We start from the raw sequence: 14,278 nt of genomic DNA, 5'->3' as shown, positions 1-14,278 counted from the left end.
AATAAATAAATATAAATAAAATAAAAAATCCAAATTTAGTAAAAGTAAACAAATAGGTCATATACAAAAGAGTAATAAATGTTTAAGAAACATTAATACAAAATTGCATAAAGAGAAACTAAATTTCTGAAAAAAGCTACATTAGGTGCAAGGAAATATTTGTAAACTGAGTCAATTACAAATTGTTTTTCAAACATTTTATAGGCAATCTATGGTAAGAACTGGAAATGGGCAAAACTGTTCAATGCCGAATAAAAGCCCGATTAGAAAATGTCGAAGAGCTGAAAACTAACTACCCCGATCATTCCTTTTCCTTGAAACTCAAATGTACTGGCTGTGGAGAGGTTTCAGACAAGTGGCATGACATTATTGAGTCTGAAAAATTTCCTGGTAAAACAGGAAGATCGGAAAACAATTACACTGCGAAATGCAAAATGTGTGGGAGAGAAAATAGCCTAAATATAATACCAGGTAGTAATGGTAAGTTGCAAGAAATTAAATTATATGAGGATATGTATTTGGATATTTTACTTTGGTAAATACTAAGAGGCTCCATACTCCATAGTGACTTACACCTGTATTCTTCAGTCCCCCAATTATTTCTAGATATGTTTTTTAAAACAGTAATTTCTTACCAATTTTCTTATGCCGAAGATAAAAATTGGTCATAGAGACATTTTCAAGAGCTTTTTTCAACTTAACACTATCACCCTCTTAAAGGAACAATTTATAGAGCATCTAGATATATCATTCACATATTTTAAAATGCTATTCCTCAGACTACTATAGTGTGTCTCAAATTTAAAAAAATGTTGGTTACTATATTAATATGGTTATTAAATGGCAAAAGCCTCAGAAAGTTATGTTAGAAATTTATGCCTGGTTTAACAGTTGCTTTAAATTTTACTGATTTGAAAGCATAGAACTAAGCTAAGCCTTCAATTTTCAGCATTTTACACAAACAAAGACTCTGAAAAATTCAAAGCAATTGTGGCATTTGATTGTCGAGGAATTGAACCGGTGGACTATCATCCATCAGAGGGGTGGTTGGTTAAAGTGGAAGGGAGCAGTAAAGTTTTCAATGATGTGGACCTGACAGAAAAGGAGTGGGTGGAATATGATGAAAAAATTCAAGAATCTGTAGGTGTATATGAATTTGAGTTTGAATTACATTAGTTTTATACTCTATTTAGGCGAGTTTTAAGCGCATTGTCAGTTAATTCAAAAGTTCTATCATGTTATTTAATTTAAGCTGTATTAAAAAACTGTAGGTTGATCAGAAGTGTACCAACATTTGGAAACAACCAGGAAGTTAAGATTATCTTAAATTAAACATATTATGTATGTAAAATAACAAACATCTTACTTTGACCCCCCCTGAACTTACCATTGTAGTCATCAGAGATCATGTTAGAGGAGGGCGTCAAAATAAGGTGAAGCACCCTATTATAGACTTAATGATTTGCAATTGAAAAACGTTGAATCAAACACGATATGATATATGTTTAAAGAAACACTACTACGACTCTTGAGGAATAATAAAAAAATGTAAAACCTATTAAAACACAAAACACAGTAAACATTAAAATTCAGTTCAAGTGCATGTTCGAAGAAGGTTCTTCCTAGAACATGAATATTGTAATACGTTTTTCATGTGATATGTATGTATAACTATGCAGTAACTGCGGTAACAGACCTCTGTAGAAAATTGTCCGAAAAACCTTATGTGTAAGATGAAAATGGATCTTGCTATCTTTGCCTGGCGCCTTCGCCTTAATACAAAAACTGATGTATGCGAAAATTTGATTAGACAAGAGAAAATAATTTATTTCTGTTCTATAGAATAGGAAGTTAGTAGTGATTCAAGGGTGAAAAGGGTCAATAACATACTGAAATCATGATTAAAATAACGGTTGGAGGTGGCTGTGATGCAACGAAAAACAGAAAGTCTGTAAAATTGATTTCCAGTAGGATTTTTTTGAAATTACATGACTGGGCCAGTTGGACCTCAATGGGCTAGAAAAAATAATCTCTGATTTTTAAAGTATGTAATGAAAGTAGTTCGTACTGGTATTTACTTCATTTTACACCTGCTGTTACTGTTTTATCTAGATGAGAATATTAAATTCTAATAATAATCCATAGGTTTCTTGTAGAAGAAACTCTGCAACGTTAAAAAAAGGCATCAAACTGACCAAATACCTATTTAATGCTTTTTCCATGGCTTTAACGTTCTAAAAATAACTAAAAAATGTCGACAATGCGAAAATACAGATTGGAATGCAGTTAAATGTCCCCTGCCGACATCACAGGTTACGTCATCAGAGATTCCCGCCGACCGAAAACGGCCCTGAGGAAACGAAACGTCAGATGATCGAGCTACAAACTTCATTTGTGTTTTGGTTGTCAGCTGTAGGAACAGGTGATATTTGTTGAAAATATTGTGTCGGAATTCTTAAGTTTTTACTTGAAAACTAAATGAAACAAAGTGCGCTATTGGTGGGAATCGATGGAGGAAGCATGGATTGACATTTTCCTTTAGCCAAAGTGGAAAATGTTGATGGTTTTCATGTAATTTTTGTCTCCTAATATTTGTTGTGATTGAAGCTCTCTGTCATTCGCAAGATAGGCAACCCAACCAACGTTTAAATATCCTGCTCAAAATATTCCTTCTATTTGTTGTTAATTTTATTTACTCTGCTCTTTTACCGCTATCCCGGGGTCAGTTTTAAGTGTAAATAGAGAAAATTTCCGGTGTTCCTCCTAAAAACCCTAAAAAATATTTGCAACGTATCTGTCTAAAGTTGGATGCGCACAAGCGTAAAAGCTTTGCCCGCCTAAAATTTTACCATTTTCCTCTACTTGGCGGGATAAAAAGAGGGTGCTGGGGTATTTTTAGTCGGTTATTCAGAGGCTCCACGTAGCAAAGAATTATCCGAACCTCTACATATATCCCAAAAAGTATCAAAAACTCTTTTAAAAGGTTTTTAAGCCCTAAAGTAAATTGCTTTTATGCGTAGTGTTCACAGAAATTGAGATCTAACCAAAAAACGGTGTGGTGTCACTTGGAAAAATACTGGGGGTGAGTTTTGAAGGTAAGTGTACTGAACTTAAGTTTATATGATTAAGGGAACTTCTAAGTTCATCCTGAAATAAAAATTTTATCCCTGGAAGTAGTACTTCCTGAAAAATATTGGTTTAAAATTTGGGGGTTATGTGCACAATGAGGCGTGAGTTCTACGCAGTTTGGCCTTCTAAACTCACCCTATGCATAAGTCTCGATCATGTTTTTATGTGGAGACATTTCCTAGGCATACAAGAATTCATTTAAGCCATCGACCGCCCTTATACCTGTTTATTTAGTTGGTATTTTTAGGCCCCAAAAAATGTGCTTTGCAATGGCACTTATCTATTATACTATCAAATTGGTTGGTGAAATTGTAACCCTCTCGTGCTAATTTCCGGTAATATTGATTTATTCCGTGATGTAAAGGAAGTTCCTATGTTTGAGGGGTACATTAATTTTCATTTTGCGAGGTAGTGCAAATTGCAGGGTACACAGACCACCCCTTGCCAACATTTACTGTTTTCTTATAAAATTTCATATATGAGAAACTTCATTCATTTTTTTTATCTATATGAACATTTTTAAGTATAGAGTTAAATTGTCCTTTTAAATTTTAAAGTTCATAATGAGGTCATCCTGTCTGATTGCTGACCTAAGCAAGGCTATTTTAGAATTGGCTTTAGAACAAAGATCTGCTGCTCTATTCCTATTTCATATTCTTTAAAATTTTGTATAGGACTATAGACTTTGTAGTTATTGTTTGATCAAATTTTAAGAGGTGATTTTGAAAGGGAACTCAAATGTAAACTAAGCATTGTTGTTACTTAAATGCCACAACATGTGGTTTGTCCTTTTAAATTTTAAATAGATAGATTGGGGTCATACAGTCTGCAGCTTGTGTTTTAGTATTAACTTTTTCATTTATTTATGACACTGTTAGGTTACTAACTTGCTTTAGGTATCATTCCGAGGGATGATGGGGTGAGTTCAGTTGTTATCTGTTATGTCATAATTGGGAGATGGGATTAACATATTCCATGATCATACCATTGTGTATTTAAAAAGTAGTATCTATAATTGTTGTATAGTTCAGGTGGGTACTGTGTAGGTTTTACACAGGGATGAAATATATTTGCATCCCCATCTTCAACTATAAATGCTCTTTAAAGCCACTTTCCCTGATTTAGGTTTTATTATAAAAGAAAATAATTCAATTAAAGTATGATAAAAAATGTTTACTTTTTTAAAAGTGTGATATCTGTAATTTTAACCCCTAGATAAGTTGATACTGCTGGAAGTAGTTTGAAGGGATGATTTTGGAATAATTTTGTGGTTCTATATGGATTAGATCTAGTGAGATATTCTTCCTGTACTATTATAGGTGCAATAACAGGTGGTTTAGCTTTTTAAATTTTAATTTCATCACTCCTCTGCAACATATAAATTTAGAAATTCAAATTTTTCTTTAAATATTTATTATTTATATTGTCTCACCATTATTTTATAGGGTGGCAAGCAGATTTTAAATACTTCATAAACAGGGGTGAATAACATATACTTCTGATATATACATATATAATTCAAAGTGAAGATACATTTGTCTTACACTTTTTTAAAATAAGATTTTTTCTCACTCTCTTAATAAACTGCCCTATTGACTGCCCCATTGTTTTTCTTCCTTGAAGGGACTCTTGTAATTATTATCTTCTAACCAAATATATCTGTTCTTTCAGAGACATCTTGGTAGTTGTGGCCAAAATGGTGGTACATTGTTATGTAACACTATTACTGCCTGTAATTTGTCCAATAAAATTTTAAAACTGTTTTTGATTATCAATTTTGTCTATGCCATCTTTATCAAACATTCTGATGGATCTTGGCATGATATTAGGTACTTTGTCAGGAGTGGGGCAATAGCTATTTTTCTGATTTTGCACTAGTTCAACCAATTTGGAAGGGTTCAAATGGAAAAAGTACACCGTGGGTATGCAACCATAAAATTTGCCCTTTTAAGTCATAAATATCCTTTTAGTTGACACTTAGTTGTCCAATTCTATAAGATGGTGGGGTGACTTCAATTTTAAGTTACTAGTTTAAGACAGAGGTCATCTATTTAGTCATGCAATACAGGGCATTTTATCATATGTATTATTAATGGTGGTTCTTTAGATTTCTCCTCAGGGGTAAAGTGCATGTATCCATTGTCAAAAAGGCTCTATCTTAAATCAAGGTGTTCTTATGAAAGAAACTTTTCCAACAGAATCCTGCTATTATGGTTAGTTTAGAAAATATGTATAATTTTCATTAAACCTTTGAAATTTCTTTATTTTACATAAAGTCTAGCTGATAAAAATTTAAGTCATTATTTTGCAGTAATATTGTGGCTCTATATCAGTAAATTTTCTTAGGATGCCACAACAGTTGGTCTAGCATTTTAAACTTTTTTTAAGTTAGACTTTCAACATTGTTTTGCAACATGAGTGTAAACATTCTCATTTGAGTTGACTTAATCATTACTACAAGGGGTTGTTCAATTCAGGCACTTGGAAAATGGAGGCGGGTTGCGAAATTGTCTGATATCATGTTGTTCAATGGAGTATTAAAAGGAAAGTTCTTCACTTAGGTAACATGTACTGCTTCTAAGTTACCTCATTAGCAACAGCATCTTTCATATTTCCTGTCGGTTTTTCTTTCAAAAGGGCTTCAACTTTTGAGTTGAAGTAAAAATATTTTTTATTGCACTGCGATTTAAAAGATGCTTTGAACTTTATTGTTCTTTAAGGAGCTTCTAATCTAGAGGGTAATTCCCAATTCGAAAATAGTGCTATATGGTAGAAATGGTACATTAAGCCATTGTCTTAGTGTTCCTGCATGTAGTTGGCCCTTTATATTTCTTACAGCAGTTTTCGTTACTTTTTGTTTTCCCTTCAATAACCATCATCTGGGGGGTGGTGATGCCTATTCAGATAAATGAGGTTTTCCTATAAAAGAAAAGTTTTCTTGAGTTAACCTATGTTCCATTATGCATTAGTCACAGCCTCCAGTTTAACTGCAGGTGGAGAATTAGATAACAACAGAACCTTAAGTTAAAAGTGGGCAATAAGTGGTGAATTCTTAATTTGTTTTTAATGATTACCTAAATAATGGTAAAATTTTATTGTCCAATGTCAAGAGTCGGAAGAATTTTGCAATTACACCTTTCCAAGTTCTCAGGCGCTCTACAGAGTACTCAAGTTTACTGAATTTCAGGTTTAATAATTATGAACAAAGAACCAGGTCATATTAGTGCTATATTGAAGTCATTATTCTTTGAACTTAAAACATTTCTTGCTTTGGAACAAATGTTTTTAGTGAACAAACCCAGGAACACAAAACTTATAAAATCTTTTCAATTATTTTTTTTAATTTAAAAGATATCTTTTTATAAGCTTTTAATACTTCTTCAAATAATTACAGAACATTAACTAGTCATTACCATTGTCCTGGCTACGGAATAGCAATAATAAGGTGGTCTACACCTATAATGACGAGCGTTTCTCATTAATGCTTGCGGTTCTTGAAGATACATTTAAGTGTTTTCTCAGTTGTAAATTCTATAACTTTGGTCATGCCTAGTGAGCTTTTACCTGTTACTTGTGGTTTTCAGAGTTTCGCGTATTTCTTGTAAATTTATTATCAGTTGACTAGTATTTGTCCTATTCAGGCATTTAAGTACTTTTAAGCAACCTGATAAGATCCTTTTAAGTTTTAAATATCCGCCTAATCTTGTTTATTATTTGTTCAAGTAACATGCTATTTCTATATCTCAGAAACGGTCGTGGCAGCGAAGAATGATGGGAATAAGGTGATTAGTACCAAATTGCTCTTTTGTGAGTCAAAACTTGAAATGATCAATTTCCTTTTTATACATAATGGATGTAACCATCAGCCATATTACCTGTGTGTTCGCTCGTTTCATGTTTTGTTACATCACTCCATTGCGTATTTAACGCATATTTATAATTGTCAACAATACAATCCACATCCTTTTAAATTTTAAAGGTCTATGAAGTAGGTCACAGTATACGGATTTTGTTGTAATAAAGCAGAACCTATTCAAAAATTGGGTGATTTTTCCTTTACATATTCCATTAGATCCGTTCTTTCATTGACGCCACTTCCGGAAAAACTTTTCCTATCAATCAAACGTGCACTATTCTAAATTTTCCCACCCACTCAGACGTCCTAGTTCTTTTATGCTTTATTGTTGATTCTAAAGCTGTAAAACATTGTGCGATGTTTTTTAAACTGAAAACTAGGTTACTATTTGATAGGTGAACCAATTCTTATTGGAATTTATAGTTTATATATTCACCTTTAATTTGATTTTGTTTTACAAACCACGCTTGCTATAACATTGATATATTTAAGCACGCGTGAGGTGTTGGCATCTCCAATTTGCATAGAGATTTAACTTGTGTCAGTACATAGCAGCATACTTAAATCGTAATATAATGCTAAAATTTCTTCATTCCCTAAGAGAAATTCGGTATAATTTTAACGCGATTTACTTCATAGTTGCAGATACACTCTTCCATAATAAAGCAGCAAATTTTCTCTACAATGAGCTCTGACAACAGTCTGCAGACCTCTGAAGCTCTTGATTTAGGGAACCTCAGTGATAGTGACAACAATGAACTGCTCAATAGATTGGAGGAAGAAACTTATAGCGAAAATACAAAACTTACGTTCCCGGAGTTGCTGAGAATTCACCCAAAACAAACAGTCTGGGGTTTTAAATATGGTCAGAATATTCGCGAGAATGCTTTGGCCAGGGACAAGAATATACAAGAGAGTGGTGAGAAGAGGCGTGAGAGTGAATCAGAAGGAAATCTTGGTAAGTTTTTTACTTTTTTCATTTTTGCAGTTATGCACATGTAAATATTGTGTTAAATAATCCATTGTTGTTCTGCTGCAATATCTCTTTAAAATTTAAAATGCCAGTCAGACACACCACGCTTCGCTGGCAAATGTACTTAATTATCAAACAGCAAAAATTGCAATGATTAATATGTTAATTATGCCACTTGGGAATTCATTTAATTTGTTGTAGGTTAGTCATAGGGATTATAAACCTTATGCGTTAATTACGTATTGCCATTTTGCGTATTTGACTGTGTATTCTATTATTATTTCCGAAACAATGATTTTGGACAATGGTTTAACATAAATGATTTAATATTACATAGAAAAAGGCGCAAATGACTTCAGTCAGAAGGATCCTGGGCCATCATCCTTCAAAGCCTGCACAACTGAAAAGGATCACAAAACTCCTCATTCGGTGAAAGAAGGAAGGAGTGCTCAAAGCAGAACTAGCAAAAGGAAGAATAGTGCGAGACAGGACTTTGGGTCTCCAAGGAAAACTCGTCGAGTTCCTTTGCCCTTGATGAATTGGGCAGACAGCAAGGAAGTTTGGATGTACATGGTAAGAAGATTGGTCTCTTTGCAACTATTTTTGCCTAGCGCAATTGAATTTTTTCGTATCTTATCCTACTTAACATAAATATAAACAAACAAGTAACGTGGGAACTAAGACCATCTCGTCTTATCACAAGCGATAAAGGAACAAGCTTCGCCATTATACAAACTTTGCAATTCAAGTAACTTCAATATTGCTACTTAATGTTGAATAATAATTTTAAAAGGCGCCAGTGACTGAAAATAGGTCAAAGTAATCTGTAAACCTAATGACATGATACTTCGTTGTGCATAGTGTTTGGATAGGATGCCTCATTTAAACTAATTATTAATCAAAGTTCAAGAATCTTTGGTCATATTGTATCATAAGTTATCTAGAAAGTTGTTTGAATGGGTCAATACAGTGATTTACAAATTTTATATTGGTTTTTAGGTCTATAAAGAAGAAGCATCCCTTAACCTCCGAAATCCTCGTCTGTTCGAAGACTTCAGCAACTTTATGCCTCGTATGCGCGCCATTTTGCTTGATTGGGTCATGGAAGTATGTGAAGTTTACCACTTGCGGCGAGTCACATACTACCTGACTGTTGACTATTTCGATAGATTTTTGTCTCTTCGGCCGGATGTTCCTAAAAACCAATTGCAACTGGTATGGGCGAAATAAACTTTTTTTTTGACACGAAATCTATTAGCAATTTTGTTTTCCAGGTGGGCGTTACATGTCTATTTTTAGCATCAAAATTAGAGGAGGTATATCCACCTCGACTAACTGAACTATCGTATGTGTGCGATGGCGCTTGCACCCCTGATGATATTTTAAATTGTGAACTGCTGATCCTTAATAGTTTAGGATGGGATTTGAATGTTATGACCCCTAGCGATTGGCTGAATTTGTACATGCAAATACATTTCCAGGTAATTTTTCTTCTTAAAGATCACAACTTTGTTCTAACATCAAATCATCAGGCTCCAAGTGTAATTAGAAGAAAACTGCACGAAGACACAACCAGAAGCTTTCTGTTCCCTCAATATTCTGGCTACCAATTCACCAGGGCATCTCAGATGTTAGATGCTTTCAGTTTGGACCCTGGGTTCCTTAAATTTTCCTACAGTACGTTAGCAGCTGCAGCAATGTACTTTATGTACGGGAAACAAGTGGCCCTTGACGTGTCCGGACTTACATGGGAGCAACTGCAGCCTTGTTCGGAATATATGGCAGCTTTTTATCTGGTTTTAAGGGATACACCGGATCCCAGGTATGTATTAGAGTTCCATTTGCCTTCTAGAGAATTCTATATGATGTATGTTTATTTCCACACAGACTTATGAGCTGCAAGTCAGACACCCCCCAAGACGAACAAGGGCATCCACATTTGAACAGTTTAAGACAAAGAGTACCTGATTTGGTCAAGAATGAAAATCATAGTTTGCAGACACACGTTGTAAATATGGAATATTTTGAAAAGTCAGCGATTATAAGGTATTTTGTATATGGAATAATAGATTTGTGGAAAATTGACTTTTTTCTTCCCTCAACATTAATATCACCACACACTTAAAACGCACTGTAACTGAAAGCTTGCACTTAACCTGAACTTAATATTAACGAAGGTCCATAAGATTTGCTGTTCTTAGGCAATGTGAAAAATTTATGGGTGGATTCTATGTGTAAAAATAAGATTAATAGTTTACATAAAGTGACATATAGGTTAATTATACAGTTATGCATTACAATATGGAAACTTGCAAGTAAATCTGCTTTGTGGTCACTCCATTGATTATTGCAGTAAAAATGAGTACATACCCATAAAATAAAGAAGATGATTCAAGAAATTGAGCAAAAAATTAGATACCAATTTGAAATGTGAGGCAAATCGAACATATGGAATAATTGGATAAAAAACTTGTTTTTGGACCTAATAACTTTATAATCATTTTCTGTATGTGCGTGAGAGTACTATTTCTTACAGTGGGCAAATTGTTCATACTTAGATACGAATGTTTGGCACCATTTGTTGCTTTTTTTCTCTTATATTAATACAAAAAATCTGACCTGAATTTTTTCGTAATATTGAAAAAACATTCTTTATTGGCTCTTCATCAAACATTGCTAATACTAATGGTGTTTTAATATTTTAATAGTTAGTTTGAAATCATTTAATTAGAATAATCTTATATAATTTCTCTTTTTTAAATGCTGCATTTGATAGGAGGGTAAGTTATTTTTACAGTTATTTCCTTGAATTATGTTTAAAAAAGCTTCCTGTCTGCTAAATTTCTTTAAAGTAAATCATTCTCTGTTATTTTCAGGTTAGAACAAATGGGTCTTAAAGTCGAGCGAACATACGTCAACAAAAAGAAACACCACTCCCCTGAAAAACCAACGGATGAAACAAAAGAAAACAGACCGGAACAGACTCAAGAAACAGAAGATGATTTGGTCTGTATGTACGACGTAGAGAAAGTATCCTGCGACGCAGTGGCTTTAGACGATTCGGATATCAGCATTTCCAACATTTCTTCCCCGGACGCAGACCTTATTCTGTCTGACGACAAAGGTTTACTGACGTTCGATGAGATATTGGAAGGAATCGTGAAATGTAATCAAAAGAACCTACCGGTACAAGAACCGTCACCTACTAAAGAATTATTAGAAGATGCGCTGAAAAGGTTAGAGTAGTTAGAAATATAATTTTAGATGTAGCTAAAGAATTGTGGGTTAGAATGGGAAAACGGTTTTCCCGTTTGGTGCCCCGTTGTGTTGGACGTCCTAACCGGGAAAACGGTACGACGTGGCAATGTGATAAACTGATAGCATTTTGTAAGTAAAAAAGCGAGTTGTGAAAGTTGAATAAGGTGGTTTTTGGTTTGACTGAATATCTTTGAATTTCAGGCAAATGATGTTATTTAGTAAGTATTGACATTTAAGGTTGTTGATAATGCTTCAAACATATGAGTATTTGGTAACTTTTTAAACGGTTTTAGGAAATTGTGCAGCGCAGATTTGACTATCAAAATTTGGCGAGAATTCATACATTACTTAAAATGTTTTATATTATTGTTTTTATTCACATTCCCTGCGGGGATCTTGATGCCTAGCAGGATTAGAAAGTTGGTTAAATAAGCAAACATTTGCAATTTTAAGGAAGAAATTTACGTAAACTTTAATTTTTTTTGGGAAAGTTTACAGCTCAGTAGATTTGTAGAAAAGAACGATTTTTTCTGATTCTTTTGAATCCCCCTAGACGAGTTATTATTGGCCTAGGAAAATAGTGGAAATATGAAAGATATAGGGAATGCTATCCTAAGTAACGTGTTTGTTGGTTTTTTTTTGGACAAAGTTAAGCAAGTCTTTCTCTATCTCACTTCATCTGACGTTTGGTTTACATCAAAACTTATCAGTAAAATCCCACGCAGGTTATAATTACAATTTTAACTCAGAAAATAAATACGAATACATTTGTTTACTGTTGAATAACAATGTTATGGATGTACATTTTAAAAAATAAATTATAGCAAGTTAAGAGCATAGAGTATTGACTATATCTTTGTATCGGTGACTCTAAAAAAATTTTTTGGTATTGTAAGTGATTTCGTTGCGACACTGGCAGTGGCACGAAACTCCCAAAAAATACGAATATAATTAATATGTATTACTATAACACGAACAACTTAAAACGGTTTCTTTTATATTTATAACAAAAAAGTGATATTTGGCCATTTTCATAGCGTTTGGAAGAGGAAATAGCGTTAAAAGTAAACATTTATCGCTATTTCCTCTTATACTAAGCGTAACAAATGTTGAAATTTCTATTATTTTTGAACACCTTTAAACTAATTTACCATTCAACTCATTCATGTACATGTGCATTATTATACCCCAATATCATTTGCCTGAAATAACAATGATGGAAATAAATATAATATATGTTTAGTCAAAGCTATTAGCAGTCAATGTAAATTAATGTAAGTGATATTGTAAAGGCGTATTATTGAATGTGTTGTGGTGATTCGAAGTCGTATTTTAATTTCTCGTTTTTTTCGTTAAATTTTTCTTTTGCGCGTCTATATTTTTAATCATTTAGGTGGCATTATTTTTGGCCTCGGTGTTGCAGTTTCTTGAGTAACAAAACTCGAGAAATTGCGCCCAATTATTCTCATACTACTTGTACCTGCCTGAAAGTAGTATCACCTGACATTTAAATAAAAGTGGAGGATATCTCCGAGATTCTGAAATTAAATTTTAATTTTGTCGTTAGTTCTTTGAAATTCTTTTACTTTTCGTGAGGTTTAGTTTTCGATTTGAATTGTCTCGATACCTGAATCTTTTATGATCGTTGTTGCTTATTCGTGTTGCAGTATATTATATATTTAAAATCCTCTGGAAAACACTTTCATTTCCAGGGTACTGTCAGAAGTCCAGTTTTCGTTGATACTATTGTTTATTGAAAAATTGAGAAACTACATACTTACTACTATCTGAATCAGTTTTATGATTCTTTTTGTTTTTTAAGATAGGTTAAATTTTCTTTGCCTAGGTTTTGGATAAAACTTAATTTAGATAATTATTATTAAAAAAAAAAGAAAACAACCAAAAATCGGGTTTTAGTTAGTTTACTTGTACAAAAAAACTTTCGGTAAAAAAACTCCTTGATACGCTTCAACTACTCGGCAGGTTCTTATGCCAGTAAATATTATATTTACTTCTGTAAATAGTATATCTATATTATGATTAATATCCAGATTAGTGTAACCGACGAGGTATTTCGTTTTGTATATAGACACCACTCCCTTTTTTATAGTGGAGTTCAAAAATGTGTCTCATATTGATTTTTCAATGGCTTTAACGTTATATGTACCATTTCTTTCATAACCTTTAGTTATGTGTGACTAATAATCGAAGACTGCTTAATTTTTTATTTATTTTCCCAGATTCTTATCAACCTTTCCAAGTCTTCTTGTACTTGAACTTATGACTTTGACATGAGGTCTATTTTAGTCGACTTTTCTTCATAGATTCGATACTTATTTGTTCCTAAATATTAAAGTTAGTAGTAATAAAGAAAGGGGTTTGTTGACGACAAGAAAATTTGGACACGAAAATATGTACTTTATGCGAGATTAGTCAGCCGCGGCGGAAGTTCAAGTGTCCTAAATTATTTCATCGGGATCTGGAATTTTTCTTTCCAGTAATATTAACGCAAGTAGTTAAAATAAATTACGTGTTTAACTTAATAACATTACGTATTAACCGCTACGCCTTTCAATTGCGTTCAAAATTAAATCGATCTCGAAGAGATTTTTCTTCAAATATTGTGCATTATGTCAAGAAGGTCTTGACGAAATATTGGACATTAACCTATATTAGTCTTAATAAGAGATTATTCGTATCACTATGAGTATAAATTATATGTTCTTTAGATTGTAGAATTAAAAAAATTAATTCTTTAAAATGTATGTGTTGTACCAAATTTAAATTGCATGTAATAACAACCCATGAAACGAACAGTGTTATTAACATTCAGGCTCTATCACTGTTAAATAAAATAGTTACACAATGTTGTGCTTTGCTGGCAAATAAATTTTATTAAAATAAAAGTTATGTATTTTTTTTCATTTCCTTTTCATCATAATAACGTAAGCTCCATAATGTTCTCATAGCCATGAGAGCTATAAATCCACGTGTATTTACTAAAATAATTGCGGAGAACATCGGAATCATGTATTCTGATCCAGTGCCTACGGATACCGAAT

General features: G+C 33.0%; 2 protein-coding genes across 4 annotated transcripts; both read left to right on the top strand.

Annotated features, from left to right (window-relative positions):
* On the top strand, positions 1-2,142 carry LOC136347427 (UPF0587 protein CG4646). 2 transcript variants are annotated; one of them, XM_066297419.1, is made up of 3 exons: positions 1-145; positions 205-480; positions 950-2,142. In XM_066297419.1, exons 2-3 carry the CDS (start codon positions 228-230, stop codon positions 1,174-1,176), a joined length of 480 nt encoding a protein of 159 aa, XP_066153516.1. In that variant the 5' UTR covers positions 1-145; positions 205-227; the 3' UTR covers positions 1,177-2,142. The 2 variants fall into 2 exon arrangements, with proteins under 2 accessions (XP_066153516.1, XP_066153517.1); XM_066297420.1 differs by having other exon boundaries at positions 3-71.
* A 268-nt stretch (positions 2,143-2,410) lies between these two features.
* On the top strand, positions 2,411-14,122 carry CycE (cyclin E). Of its 2 annotated transcripts, none has more exons than XM_066297381.1 (8): positions 2,411-3,095; positions 7,625-7,943; positions 8,296-8,531; positions 8,958-9,173; positions 9,233-9,439; positions 9,491-9,780; positions 9,846-10,004; positions 10,835-14,122. In XM_066297381.1, the coding sequence occupies exons 2-8, from the start codon at positions 7,670-7,672 to the stop codon at positions 11,202-11,204; spliced, it is 1,752 nt and encodes a 583-aa protein (XP_066153478.1). In that variant the 5' UTR covers positions 2,411-3,095; positions 7,625-7,669; the 3' UTR covers positions 11,205-14,122. The 2 variants fall into 2 exon arrangements, with proteins under 2 accessions (XP_066153478.1, XP_066153479.1); XM_066297382.1 differs by lacking the exon at positions 2,411-3,095 and adding an exon at positions 6,864-6,911.
* The last annotated feature ends 156 nt before the right edge of the window (positions 14,123-14,278 follow it).

Source organism: Euwallacea fornicatus, chromosome 28 (genome assembly GCF_040115645.1).
Source record: "Euwallacea fornicatus isolate EFF26 chromosome 28, ASM4011564v1, whole genome shotgun sequence".
In the NCBI taxonomy this organism is placed as follows: domain Eukaryota; kingdom Metazoa; phylum Arthropoda; class Insecta; order Coleoptera; family Curculionidae; genus Euwallacea; species Euwallacea fornicatus.
The sequence above is the reverse complement of the archived record's forward strand: the minus strand, read 5'-3'. Positions and strand labels throughout refer to the sequence as shown.